Source organism: Physella acuta, unplaced genomic scaffold, assembly GCF_028476545.2.
Source record: "Physella acuta isolate Inbredline_101_S28 unplaced genomic scaffold, ASM2847654v3 ptg000246l, whole genome shotgun sequence".
In the NCBI taxonomy this organism is placed as follows: Eukaryota; Metazoa; Mollusca; class Gastropoda; family Physidae; genus Physella; species Physella acuta.
Window position 1 is genome coordinate 370,865 of NW_026731765.1, and position 13,413 is coordinate 384,277.

Genomic DNA, 13,413 nt, shown 5'->3' on the forward strand with positions numbered 1-13,413 from the left:
TAGTATAGGTAACTTAAACAGGCAATATTACATTCTATTTAAGTTGGTCAAGGTACATTACATGCGCCATGCAAATTAAGAACTTAGTTTATAAACTGAGACACATACACCATCACACACACAAAAAAAATCACGATCAAAAAACCATACTCAATTTTTTATTGCGCGTACGCTTAAAAAAAACCTGTAGGCTACTCATAAGTGTGGACTAAAATTTTGTCACAAATTCCTAACTAAAACAGCCATCTGTGTAAAACTAAGGACAGATCACCTGTGAGGCTTAGCCACAGCTTGATAAAAAAAAAAATTACTTATTAAATAAAAAATGCTTCATAATAGTTTTAAATTTAAATACAATAAAATAAAATAAATAAAAACAATTGTTCGAGAGTACTATGTGCGGTCTAAGGAAAGTAACCCTGTAGTTATGACTGCAATATGTTCGAGAGCTATTGTAAATGTTATGTTTTACATCCGAAAAACAAAAACAAACATCCCATTTGAGGGGTTACTAACATTTTACTCTATTGTGACACGTTGTACATTTTTGTACACATATCATAATTTGCATAATATTTGACCGATGGAAATGGAACTTGGTATACGATATCATTTTCCATAAATGGGATAATTTATTGAATAAAAGTCCTAAGGCCATGACGAAAGTGGATAATGCATTTTCAAAAATAAAAATAAAAAGTTCTAATTTAAAATTTTCTTTTCACATTTTATGACAATACAAAAATAAATGCTGCATTAAATATATCACTCAAAACCATCTTAGTACGTGTTCATAAAAACAGATTAATAAATTCTGCATCTTTTACGATGCGATGTATATAAAATAAAAACTGACATTGTTTTTATACTTCCTTTATGAAATAGGACGAGAGAGCGAGACGACAGTCTGGTTTGAACTGATAATTGTCAAGAGCTTTTGTGAAAGCATACGATTTTAATCATCTTTGAGTGTTGTCTTACAAGTTGTTTTTAGTGGTATTTTTATCTCACAGTGTCCATGTTCAGTAAGGGTTTGACGAGAAGCCAATCTTACAATTGATAGAATGTATGTGAATGGAGCTAATACTAACATCATGTATGCAGTCACAGTCAAATCTTTACTCAATTTTCTACTTTAGCTTAAGTTTTATTATATCCTAACTCTTTTTAAAACATAACTAAAATACCTTTTTTCATATATTTAAAAAAAATGTAGAATAAAAAACCCTAATAGTTGGGTGACAAAAGGGTTGTCGTTTTGCACGGCCCGGTTGCTAAATAAAAAAAGTCTCAAGTTTTATTCCCAGTGCATGTAAGGCTTGGTAGCTAGAAAAAAAACCCTACTAAATCAAACAAATGCTGCTTTGTTTTTGATAGACAAAGGCTATGGAATCAAATCCAGAAAGAAAAAAGGCTCAAGTTGAGCAAAGGGGCCATATACAGCATAACATAACATATTTCAACTCTAGTTACAGGCAAATAACCCCTCAAGCTACCCCACCGAAAAAGAAAACTGCCCTTTTACTTATTTTAAAAAAATGATTTTACGCCAACCAAAAGTTGTGAAACTTTAGGTATGGCAAGTCCGTCAAAATTAAATTAAATACAGAAGCTATGTCATTCTTAAGTATGTCTTCTGTCTTATTTAAATAATAATTCTGAGAAGCCAATTATTTTTAATTTACTTAGTACAAAACAATTTTAAAATAAACTTCATTGGCAGCTTTTTTAAGACTATTTAAAGAATACCAATAATTCATGGACGTGTTTGAACCTTTGACTATCTTTAATATACAGCCAATGTAGTTTAGTGTTTTTCCCCTCTACGCACCAGTGTTTGTTAGTTCAAGTAGAACAAAAATACCCAATGGAAAATTAAACACCACGAAGACAACATTACCATTAGTTATTTGACCATATTGGGTTTATAATCTCTTCTGCTGTCTTCATTTATCGCTCGCTTACACAGAGGTGTTAATATTTACAAAATAGATACCATGAGCAATTACTAATTTTTTTTTAAACTATCAACAGAACCAGTGCAACTTAAAAAGTACATACTGTCTTTGCATGGGCGCTGAATGGGGTTTTGTGTGTGTTAAAACTTCAAAGAAAGCATAATATATAACAGCGATGTTTAACTTGTGGACTTCTACATTATTCAAAATCGCATTCCCCAACTCTGCTTGAGTCCAAAAGTATAGTTAGAAACTTGCCCCCCCCCCTACCTCGTTCCACGTTATAAATGCACATCGCCTAAGAAAAGTTTCAATGTTCACATAAATGATGGTATCTTTGTTGAGAGAGTGAAACGCCAGTCTGAACGGAACTGATAATTGTCTACAACTAACGTGAAATCTTGTGATTTCAATTAGCTACGTGGGTTGTCTTAATTTGTTTTCTGAGTGGCTTGTGTATCAGACATAGCTCATTTTCAATAGCTCTGAAGCTTTTATTGAATCTAGGTTGGATTATGCTTCTGTAGTGTTGAGCGGCAGCTTTATAACTAAACAGCGACCTCTACTATCATTACAAAAAAAACTGGTTACTGGCTTGTCTAGTAGTCTGGATTCTTTTATTACAACTAATATACTCCCATTAAATAAAAAGATTAAAAGATAATATATACTAAAGCCAACTCTGATGGGTACCTAACTCACGTTAGGGAAAGTAAAGGCGGCTGGGCATAGTGCTGACCACACTATCTCTTCATATGCCGAGGTCACAGAAACAAGTGAACTCTACTTCACTTGCCCCATAGACCGTCAGGTTTGAAAGGGAAACTTTACTTATATACTAAAGCAGGAGAGAATCTGCACTATGTGTAGAGCTGTACAATACGTAATTAGGTAGAGAACAATTTTCTTTTTTAAACAAACTGTTAATCACAAATTAATTTAAAGACGTTAATTAATTTATAGATATATTCATTGGTAGTTTAACCACATTAATTATAAAAGTTCAGAACAATGACTTTATAGTGAGTCACATGATTTATTTACTTTTTATAACAATAATGGCGGCTTTCATACAAGATTTTTTTGCCCATTCAAAAGTATAACGCATTATATAGCTAATTTTCTGTCGGCTATAACTTTGACGATACGTCCGTTTGCTATTATTATTAAGGTCCAACACTATTTACAAATTTTCAACAGTTCTTTTTTTTAGTATACAATAAATTAAAAATTTATAATAAATTAAAAAATTATAGATCTAGAAAAAAAGTAAAATATATCAGTAGTTACGTCCTTGATTCTGCGAGGCTAGAGATGTTAGTGCATTCGGCTCCCATGCTGGTGCCAGGGGTTCAAGACACATCATGTCAGTGATAGATTTTTTTTCTTCAAATTTTTATTTTAAAATTATTTTTTAGATGTGAATGATAAAGTTGCCTATCGGAACTTGGCGTAATACAGGGTAGGCGAAGTAGAGTTCACTTGTTTATGTGTCCTTAGCATATGAAGGGACAGTGTGGTCATAGCCGTGCTCGGCCAGAATATTTTTTTTTAAACGATAAAAACATGCTGTCTGAGACTTGGGCGGACACTGGGCAGGTGAAGTAGAGTAGAGTAGGTGTATAGTTCCCCTGTGACGTCAGCATATGAAGAGATAGCGTGGTCAGACTCATGCTCAGCTGAAATCTGTGTTTTCAAAGTTGGGGGGACACTGGGCAGGTGAAATAGAGTTGACCTGTTTTTGTGACATCAGCATATAAAGAGATTGTGTTTTCAGACCAATGCTCAGCCGAAATTAGTGTTTTTAAAAGACAAACGCGTCTGAGGTGTGACGTCTTTTTAAATTGGGGTCTGGTTTTTTGTGACGATAAGTGACAGACGTGATGTTTTTTATGGATGACCCCCCCCCCCACTCAACGTTATCTAAGGGATGATGGGTAGTCTAGTATCCCTTAAATCATGGAATGTTTGCATCAGTGTTCATGCGCGCTCACACATATGCATCAATTACAAGTGTGCACTTATAAAGATCGACTGTTTGTTTTATAAATAGCCTCTCCTGTCTCCGGTCTTCGTTTATCTTGTCTAAACAATGACGGCTGAGCGGGAAGGGGTTTTAGCCTTTAAAAATGTTTGATAGGAAATAGATCAATTACATTTAAATACTTTAAACACGTTTTTAAAGCTTCAGTTGTATATTTTTCTGCATTGTTATTTATTGTACATCGTGTGCATTGCTGGGAACATTATTTCTCAATCATAGGATGCTATATAATATTTACTGTTAAATAAATATAAACTAGTTTATATTTATGTTATTTGAAGTGAAAATGAAATTAAGTTATTTATATTTGTTGCACATGTTAACTGAATTATTAGCTGCCTCTGCCATTTATGGATGTAATAAAAAACTTATATTAGATAAAAACAATAAAATTATATTTCAAGGTTCTAAAACAATGAGGTCATGGCAAAATACCAAGTATGAAAATAAGGATATCACTTGCCCAGATAATTGCTCGTGTTTAAATAATGATGAAGATATTGTTTGCCCGTGTCTTAGTACGTTACCGCAACTCAATACAAAAGTCAAAACATTACAACTAGATGGTTGCAGTTCGCTATCTTTATCTTGTGACGTCTTCTCTAGCCTTGGGAATCTAGAGAAGCTCGTTCTCGATTGTTTTAATGGAATTAACATATGCGAAACATATTTTCAAGCTCAAAGTGATTCATTACGTTACTTTGCAATAAGAAATAGTAAAACCCTAGAACTTCCACTAACATTCTTTAAGAATCTTCATAACCTACAAGAACTTAGGCTTGAATACAATGAGCTATCAATTCTTCCAGGGTATATTTTCAATGGTTTACTCAACTTGCAGAATTTACATATTAGTGATTACTGCTTTCCAAACGTTTCCGATGATGCTTTCAGAGGCCTTGAAATGTTAACATATTTAAGATTTTCTTTTGATCCATATGAAAAAACACAAGATCAGTACATAGATGCTAATACAAAAAGTTTAAAACTTAGTAAAAACAAAGGTAAAGTACATTTGTCAGTTTTTTTGCTTAATCCCAACTTTAAACACATTTTAACTGGAGGTAATACCCATACATGAACACGTTTGTCATATGTATGTATATGTTACGCAAGCTATACTTATATAGATGCAAATATCTATTTATATGTAGGCTATGACAATGTATATAATACTATAACTTTTTATTTAAATACCTTTTCAGCAAGTCCTGAATGCGATTATATTTGGCCATCAACGTGTTATCCAGACAAAGCATTTGGAGCTTTAACAAATTTACAAAATATACATTTGGCTGGGACTAACTGCAAACCTGGCACAGGATTTCAAAAGTTAAAAAAACTTCGCAGTTTAGAACTGAATCATTTCTTCTGTCTTATAACCAATCTGAGTGATTTCTATTTTGAAAATATAAAAACGCACTTTAATTTAAAAATCAATCTACGATACTGTCCGATTACTTATATATCAAACAACTCTCTTATAATGGAATCCAACTTGTCACATCTCGATCTAAGTGAAACGAAACTTTCTCTCAGGCAAGTTCTGAACGTAGCAAAAGTGTTTCGTAAATTCAGCATCTCAAATCTTATTCTTAGAGTCATGAAAATTGATCCAATTGTTCCAGATTATGAGTTGTTTGATGTCCTTGACGCGCTTGTTAAAACGACAATCCAATTCTTAGATGTGTCGTATAACAGAGTTAAAAGCAACAAAAGGGAGTTGTTAAATTTTCCATTAAATTTGACAGATCTTAATTTAAGCGGAAACTGTATTGATATTGGCGCGTTATTTTTGCAACTACGGCACACAGAAAAAAATGCATTAAAATACCTAGATTTAAGTTACCAGAACAGTATATTATGTACCGAGAAAGGAAAAAAAACTTTAAAAAGGTAAGATCCATTTTTACAAGCTTTTATTTAACTCAGTTCTTCGACAGTCTGTCGTTAGTCTGTCTAGATCGAAACGCCCAAGCGAAATTGCAGGCACTTCTAACTGACAGATACAGTTCGTTGTTGGTAAATGGATCAAGACATAAAGACAATGCAACATGTCGTTAAACCTGATTTAACTGGTTGACTAATGTTTTTTTTATAAATTAATTAAAATTGTGTCCAAATTAGTAGGCTCATGAAACTATTCATCATTTCCTATAATTCCAGTTTTAGCTTTAACTCTTTTTAAAGCTGCATTTTGCAATTTTTTTGCATTTTGCATTACTTACTTCGTATTGAAGTATATAAAGAGAAGATAGATAAAGATCGTCAGCATTGCCCTATAACGGGTACCGATGTCTAGTCAAAATATGCAAAATCGATCTATTAGAAAAGAATGTAAGTGTTGTCGAGCAAAAACAGCACTCCGTATAACATCTAGAAAAAAATAGAACGACGTATAACTTATTCGGCAATTTTCCGAGTTAACAGAAGCTAATTTTTTTTACAACTGAAGAATTTCATTTTTCTGAAGATATTAAAGCCATTTATTTTGGATTTATTACACATAAATACAAAAATTGTGAAACGGTATCTTTCTACAGGCTTACTAGATCACACACAAATTATTGGATACGAATTTTAGCTAAAAAGCAGGTTGTAAAAACATGAGTGTGAGGGTGGGGGTTTTGTGATATTCAACCAGTTGTGAGGGTGGGGGTGAATGAAAATCTCCAGTCAGTTGTGAGGGTGGGGAAAAGCAGCACCACCAAATGTGAGGGTGGGGGTTAATGAAGATGAAGAGAAAATCCAACACACATACACAAGTCCGATCCAAGAGATAATGTTCATTATTAAAACTTACACAATCAACTTCCTACCTAACTAACCTATACTGTACTACTACTACTTCTATCTAACTGTTCCCTCCCTTGACCATCCCTATTGCTATCTTCCTATCACTTTCTACATGTCTGTGGCCGTTCCCTACTATTGCCTATCACCAACTGCCTACACAACCTACATTTTTCCTAACGACCCTAACCGATACCTAACACCAACTACCCGATCGAACTACAGCCCCACGCTTCTGTGGTCAGCTGACCGTCCCATGTGACCGGTCAGCTGTAATTTCATTGGTCTCTCTAACCAACTAGCTGTAGTCTGTTTCTACCATATTATATTGAACCAGCGTCATCACAATTAGTTAGTTTGTGATTTCATACTTTTTAATCAGCGTTTAGAAAATGTAAACAGTTCACAACCTCAATGCAGTTCAAATTGAATAAATTAACCAGAGACACATTTAAACCTAAAATACAAATACACTTGCCTTTACCGAACACAGAGAAAATGACCCACAAGTAGACAATGGACAAAATGTTTCCATTGAACACGAGCTGAGCAGTCATACAAAAATTCCGTAGAAACAGTGAGGGGGCTGTAAATGCTGTACCTATGACACTGACATAGGTGTGACAACTGCTGTTGGCTGTACAAGTCACGTGACAACCGTATCTAGGTACTTCTCCAATCAATACTGAAGGCGGGTAATTCGCAAACATTTTACAGGTTGGAGACAGGACAAACTACACTAGCTTGAGTGACTCCCGGCCAACAACTCCTTGGACATAAACCCCCGACATTAAAAATACTACACGACCCGACTATCTGTTGTACAAAGATATGTCTTTCATTTTATATTAAAAATATTATAAAATAAAACGACTTTTCTACTCAGGTGCACAGTCAATAGGAAATATCTTCTAACTGTCTTTGATCAACTTTTTTTTGGTCAATGTAATCTACTGTTGGTTTGGGACTAAATATTCGTGTAACATGATACTAAATATCACAGAGGTCTATTTTAGCACGACTCTAAGGGGAATGCTTTAAACAGTTAATATCTATTTCACGTTATACCACGAGAAAATAATAAAAGATTAATAATAAAGAAAATAATAAAAGTTATTCCAATGCATAATGTAATTTAGTTTTAAAAAGATGCTCATTGTACCATATTCATTCAAAGAATGAGTTAACATTATTATGTCTATCATACTAGCTATCGGTAAATTATAGGTTTATATTTCTTAAATGTTATACTTGTGTGTGAAAAATATTTTATAAAATAGTTATTAGTCAAAACGCAATGCGCTTTACTACTTGTTAAACGATATTAACGATAAAGCAAAGAAATAACTCAAGAGCTAAAACCCCGGTACATTTAATATAAAATTGGCTACCAATACCTATTAGAAAAATTAAAATCCAAAAATACACATTATTAGTCAACTAAACATATTAAATAAACACACTGATTATGCGACTTATGCGGTTCCGTTAAAAACCGGCTATTCAGTAGTATTTTGAGGTTTATTAAACTATTACTATTTTCGGAAAAAAAGAGAATTGTATATCTTCCATAGCTTACGTCTTGATAAGTCGATATGTACATCAAAATAAATTTAAATGAAATATTTCATTTCTTCATATTCAAAAAATTGTTTCTTCCTATCCTAAAATTGGAATATTTGGGAAGCGAATCTGAATATTGAAAATATTGAAGATAAAGTCATTAGTTTTATGTTTATTCTTTATATTAGATTTTTAATTATATTTTATACTTCAATTAATGACGCCATTAGTGTTGTGTATTTTCCGTAGTATTAGAAGTTTTATTAAGAAAACATTTTTTCAAATAAAAATGTCCCTATTCCTTTCAAGTGACGTAATTCTAATTGCCATTCATTGTTTTTATGCTACTAATATGTTCTCTACAGCGTTCATGTCACAACCATTAACACTTTTCCGGTTGCATAATTAAAACTGTGTTTACACATTCTTTCTTTTAATAAATTTTAGTTTATACATTTAGTAAATCTAACATTATTTTGAACCAAAAGGCAAAAGGCCGTATCATTAAGTTATCCATATATCGCTAAAGATACTGGTCTCATTGCCTTGGAAAATATGTTGCGAACATATATATATATATATATATATATATATATATATATATATATATATATATATATATATTCAAAAAGGTTAAAAGAAACTACGAAAAGTGCTGGATTGATATATCCCAATTTTGAAAATGATGGAGTTTCTGAATTAGAGATTTTGGATTTGTCTTTCAATGATTTTGACTTTGACATTAACATATTACACACTGCTAGGAAGCTTCGGATTTTAAATATTTCATACAATAACGAGTTTCAAGCCACACACCATCTTCAAGACCTGATAGTTACACTGAGGCATTTAGAAGAACTGCAAGTGTCAGGTTTGCGCATAGATAGTATTGACCCTAGCTTGTTTCAGTTTCCTTTGAAACTAAAAAAACTAAAAAAAATTAATATGAGCTACAATCTTATTCGATCGTTTAATCCAGACGTTTTAATGCATCTCAATTTAACCTATCTTGATTTGTCTCATAATCGATTGAGGTCTTTAACAGATGAAATGTGCAGTGAGTTGCTCAGGTTAAAGTCAGCGAACTCGGAGTTTTCCGTTGACTTAAGGGGAAATGTATTTTCATTTGTATGCTCAAACCTTCACACTTTACAATTGCTAGCTGAAAGTCCTCATTTATTTGTTGAGACGGACGAAATTTTGTTTGAAACAGAAACAAATATTGAATTTAATTACACTCAAATGACCAAGAAACTGTCAAGATTTAAATATAACTGTGTGATCAAAGAAAACTTCAGCTTTGTGTTGACGACATTTTTCATCCATCTCCTGTGTTTGCTTGTTCTGGCCGTGTTTTTCCATTACCGCTGGAAGCTGAGGTACCTCTACTTCATTGGTCAACGGCGGCTGCACATTGGTGGACGTTTGGTCAACTACAACCCACAGGTTGATGTTTTCATTACATATGATGAGGTATGAAGCATTTTCATAAATGTAAATATGTTTTTAAAAAAATAATAAACCGGGAGTGATCTCCCCTAAACTTTCTCGAATATTCTTATATAACAGTACGGGGGATGACAACTCGGTATACAGATATAATTTTTAATGCATTTTTACAGTCTCGTATATACGAAATAGAGAAAGTCTTGTAATCATGCAAACAAAATAATAATCGAGATTTTTGCAGCTCATTGAGAAAAAACAACAACATATTTTTGCAATCTTGTCCGTATGTCTCTGTGTGTGTATGTGTGTGTGTATGTCTGTGTATTTGTATCAATTTTGAGCGATTTCCGATAGCCTAAAGTGGAACTTTTTCTACTTTCAATTATTTAAAAGCCTTCAACTTGAGAACTGTTTCAGATAAACAAAATTTCACATGTAAGTAAAATATCAAATTTTCTTCCTTCTATCAAATTTGGAGTAATTTACGTAGACCGGAAGTAGTAATTTACCCTATTTTCGATTTCTCAAAAACCGCATGTGAATTTAAAAAGCACTAATAATATTCCGCACTATTATGCAAATTTTGTTTGGCGTTCACTTGGTGTGCAATTCTTTTTTCTTCAGGATTTTATTCTAATTTAAAATTTTAAGTAATTAAAAAAGGATTAAAAATCATATCTGTATCCCTAGTTTCCATCTCTTGTGTTATCTAATACCACTAAAGCTCAACTTTGTTTATATGTTTGAATATTTATTTGTTTGTCTGATTTCTTACTGTAAGGAAACTACTGTATATGGGGGTCTGTAAAATAGTATGTAGGTAGAGAATAATTTTTGATTGCAGACAGACTGTTAATCACACATTTTTTTAAAGACATTAATTAATTTATTGATTTATTCATAGGTAGATTAATCACATGTGTTTTATAGTTTTAGAACAATGGCTTAACTTTGACTGAATAGTGATGTTTGATAACTCATTTTTTTTGTTTGTTTGTTTTTCTGATTTGTTATTGGGGAGAATCTTCATTATGTGTAGAGCTGTGAAATGGTATTTTGAGTGGTAAATATTGCTCCTTCTTAAAGACACTGTTAATTACTAAATAATTTAAAGCCGTTAATTAATTTATTGATATAGTCATTGGTAGATTAACCACATTGTATATAAAAGCTTAGAACAATGACTGTAGTAATAGTTAAAGATATATTTTCGTTTTACAACAATGTTTTCAATTATTTTTCCTAAGGCCTACATGTGAATGATAAGGTTGACTATCAGGACCTCGCGGGGCACAGGGCAGGTGAAGAACAGTTCACCTGTTTGTTTGTCCTAAGCATATGAAGGGATAGTGTGGTCAGAGACATGCTCGGCTGGAATAGGTTTTTTAAACGATAAAAACATGTTGTCTGAGACTTGGCGGGTCACTGGGCAGGTGAAGTAGAGTTGAGTAGGTCACCTGTGACGTCAGTATATGAAGGGATAGTCCGAAATCGTTGTTTTCGGTGTTTTTAAAAGATAAAAAACATATGTTGGAATGTGGGGTCTGTTTTTTTGTGACGATAAGTGACAATGCAGTAGCGTAGCGAGGAGGGTGGAGCGGGGGGACGGACGGGACGTTTCCCCGGGCGCCGACCTTAGGGGGCGCCAAAATGGGTTGGAAAAATAAATTGAAAGGTTGAGGGGGGTGCAAATCGAAAGTTTGAGGTGGGGGGGGGGGGGGTGCAAATCGAAATCTTGAGATGGGGGGGGGTGGTGCATATCGAAAGTTTGAGGGGGGTGCATATCAAAATCTTGCCGGGAGGGGGGCGGGGGGGGGGGGGGTTCAAATCGAGGAGTTTGTCCCCGGGCGCAGAAAAGGGTCGCTACGCCACTGAGTGACAGACGTGATGTTTTTTGATGGATGACCCCCGAGACCCACAGTTATCCAACGGGTGACGGGTAGTCTAGTATATTTTTATGAATATTCGGAAAAGTTAAGGAGAGATCACACCCGGTTTATTATTCTATAAAATTATAATAATATTTTTGTTGTTGTTGGAATAGTTTAAATGTAAATTATTTGATCTACATTGTATATACTGTATTTTTTTTTAAATTTTCAACAGGGTGAACAAAGAATACGACAGATTCTTAAAAATATTATACTACCATTCCTGAGAGAAAAGAATGTTTCTTACATTTTAGGAGAAGTGGACTTTCCAGGTGGGGACATGGTGTCACACATCAGTGGAGCTATAACTGGCACAAGAAAAACGCTGGTCTTGTTGTCTGAAGATCTTTTCTTGGATCACTACCGAGAGTATGAGATGAACCTGGCCATCATGCGAGAGTTAAACTTACGAGTTCAGGTTATCGTTCCTGTCTTTGTTGAGAGGGTCGACTTAAATACATACCCACCTGAAGTAGAAACTTTTTTAAGGAATCAGCTGTACAGGTGTCTAGTCTACAGAAACAACCAAACTTTCTGGACACTTCTACTACATGCTATTAGGAATGACACATAGATTGTTATTTAGAAGTTATTCAGATAGTTTCATATGTAAAGCTAATATTGACTTTTGCAACATATATTTTAATGAACATTTTTCAGCAACATATATATATATATATATATATATATATATATATATATATATATATATATATATAGTGTTACCATTCGAACGCCTTTTTACTTTCTCGTATATACGTAGTATAGAGAAAGTATTGTAATCGTGCAAAAAAAAAAATCGAGATTTATACAAATCTCGACGTTTTACACCTCACTGATACGGAAAAACATAATTTTGCAATCTTGTCCGTATGTCTGTGTGTGTGTGTGTGTCTGTGTGTCTGTCCGTGTGTAAACACGATAACTTGAGTACCGTTACAGGTTGATGAAATTTCATATATAAGTATTATATCAAAATCGTAGATCCGTATAAACTTTTGAGCGATTTCCGACAACCGGAAGTGGTACTTTTTCTACTTTGAATTTTTCAAAAGCCTATAACTTGAGTACTATTTCAGATAGATAAATGAAATTTCACATGTAAGTAAAAGATCTAATTCTCTACCTTCTATATAATTTTGAGTAATGTCCGTTGACCGGAAGTAGTAATTTACGCTACTTCCGATTTCTCAAAAAACTAATGTAAATTTATAAGTACTAATACTATTGCGCACTATTATACACACCTTTATTAGGCGTTCGCTTGGTGCGCAATTGTTTTTTACTGAGATTCTATTCTATTTTTAAAAGTTTCAGTATTTAAAATGGATTAAAAATCATAACTATATCCCCAGTTACCATCCCCTGTTGTTTTATATAAGAATATTCGAGAAAGTTTAGGGGAGATCACTACCGGTTTATTATTTCAAGCTTTTATTTAACTCACTTCGTCAGTCGTCATTCTGTCGTCAGTCTAGTTCGAAACGCAAGAGCGAAATTCGGATACTTCTACTTGACCGATACAGTTAACAGTGGCACGTGGGTCAAGACATGAAGACAATGCAATCTGAAATTAAATTTGACTGCATTGGATGCCTAATTATTTTTTGAATTAATTTATTAAAATTTGGACCGAATTAGTAGGAATAAATAAAAATTATTTGCAAATTTGTAC

At 33.4% G+C, this 13,413-nt stretch overlaps 1 protein-coding gene across 1 annotated transcript; it reads left to right on the plus strand.

Moving 5' to 3' along the window:
• The first annotated feature begins 4,417 nt into the window (after positions 1-4,417).
• LOC131938505 (toll-like receptor 4) lies at positions 4,418-12,312 on the plus strand. The gene is made up of 6 exons (XM_059296559.1): positions 4,418-4,520; positions 4,812-5,006; positions 5,208-5,393; positions 9,062-9,229; positions 9,521-9,831; positions 11,914-12,312. Exons 1-6 carry the CDS (start codon positions 4,418-4,420, stop codon positions 12,310-12,312), a joined length of 1,362 nt encoding a protein of 453 aa, XP_059152542.1.
• The last annotated feature ends 1,101 nt before the right edge of the window (positions 12,313-13,413 follow it).

What these genes read in the sequence shown, in the direction of transcription:
- LOC131938505 (XM_059296559.1), top strand. Translation starts at nt 4,418, where the DNA reads ATGAGGTCATGGCAAAATACCAAGTATGAAAATAAGGATATCACTTGC. An exon ending in AGAAGAACTGCAAGTGTCAG is followed by an intron (nt 9,230 to 9,520) that starts GTTTGCGCATAG and finishes TACAATTGCTAG; the next exon opens with CTGAAAGTCCTCATTTATTT. An exon ending in TTTTCATTACATATGATGAG is followed by an intron (nt 9,832 to 11,913) that starts GTATGAAGCATT and finishes AATTTTCAACAG; the next exon opens with GGTGAACAAAGAATACGACA.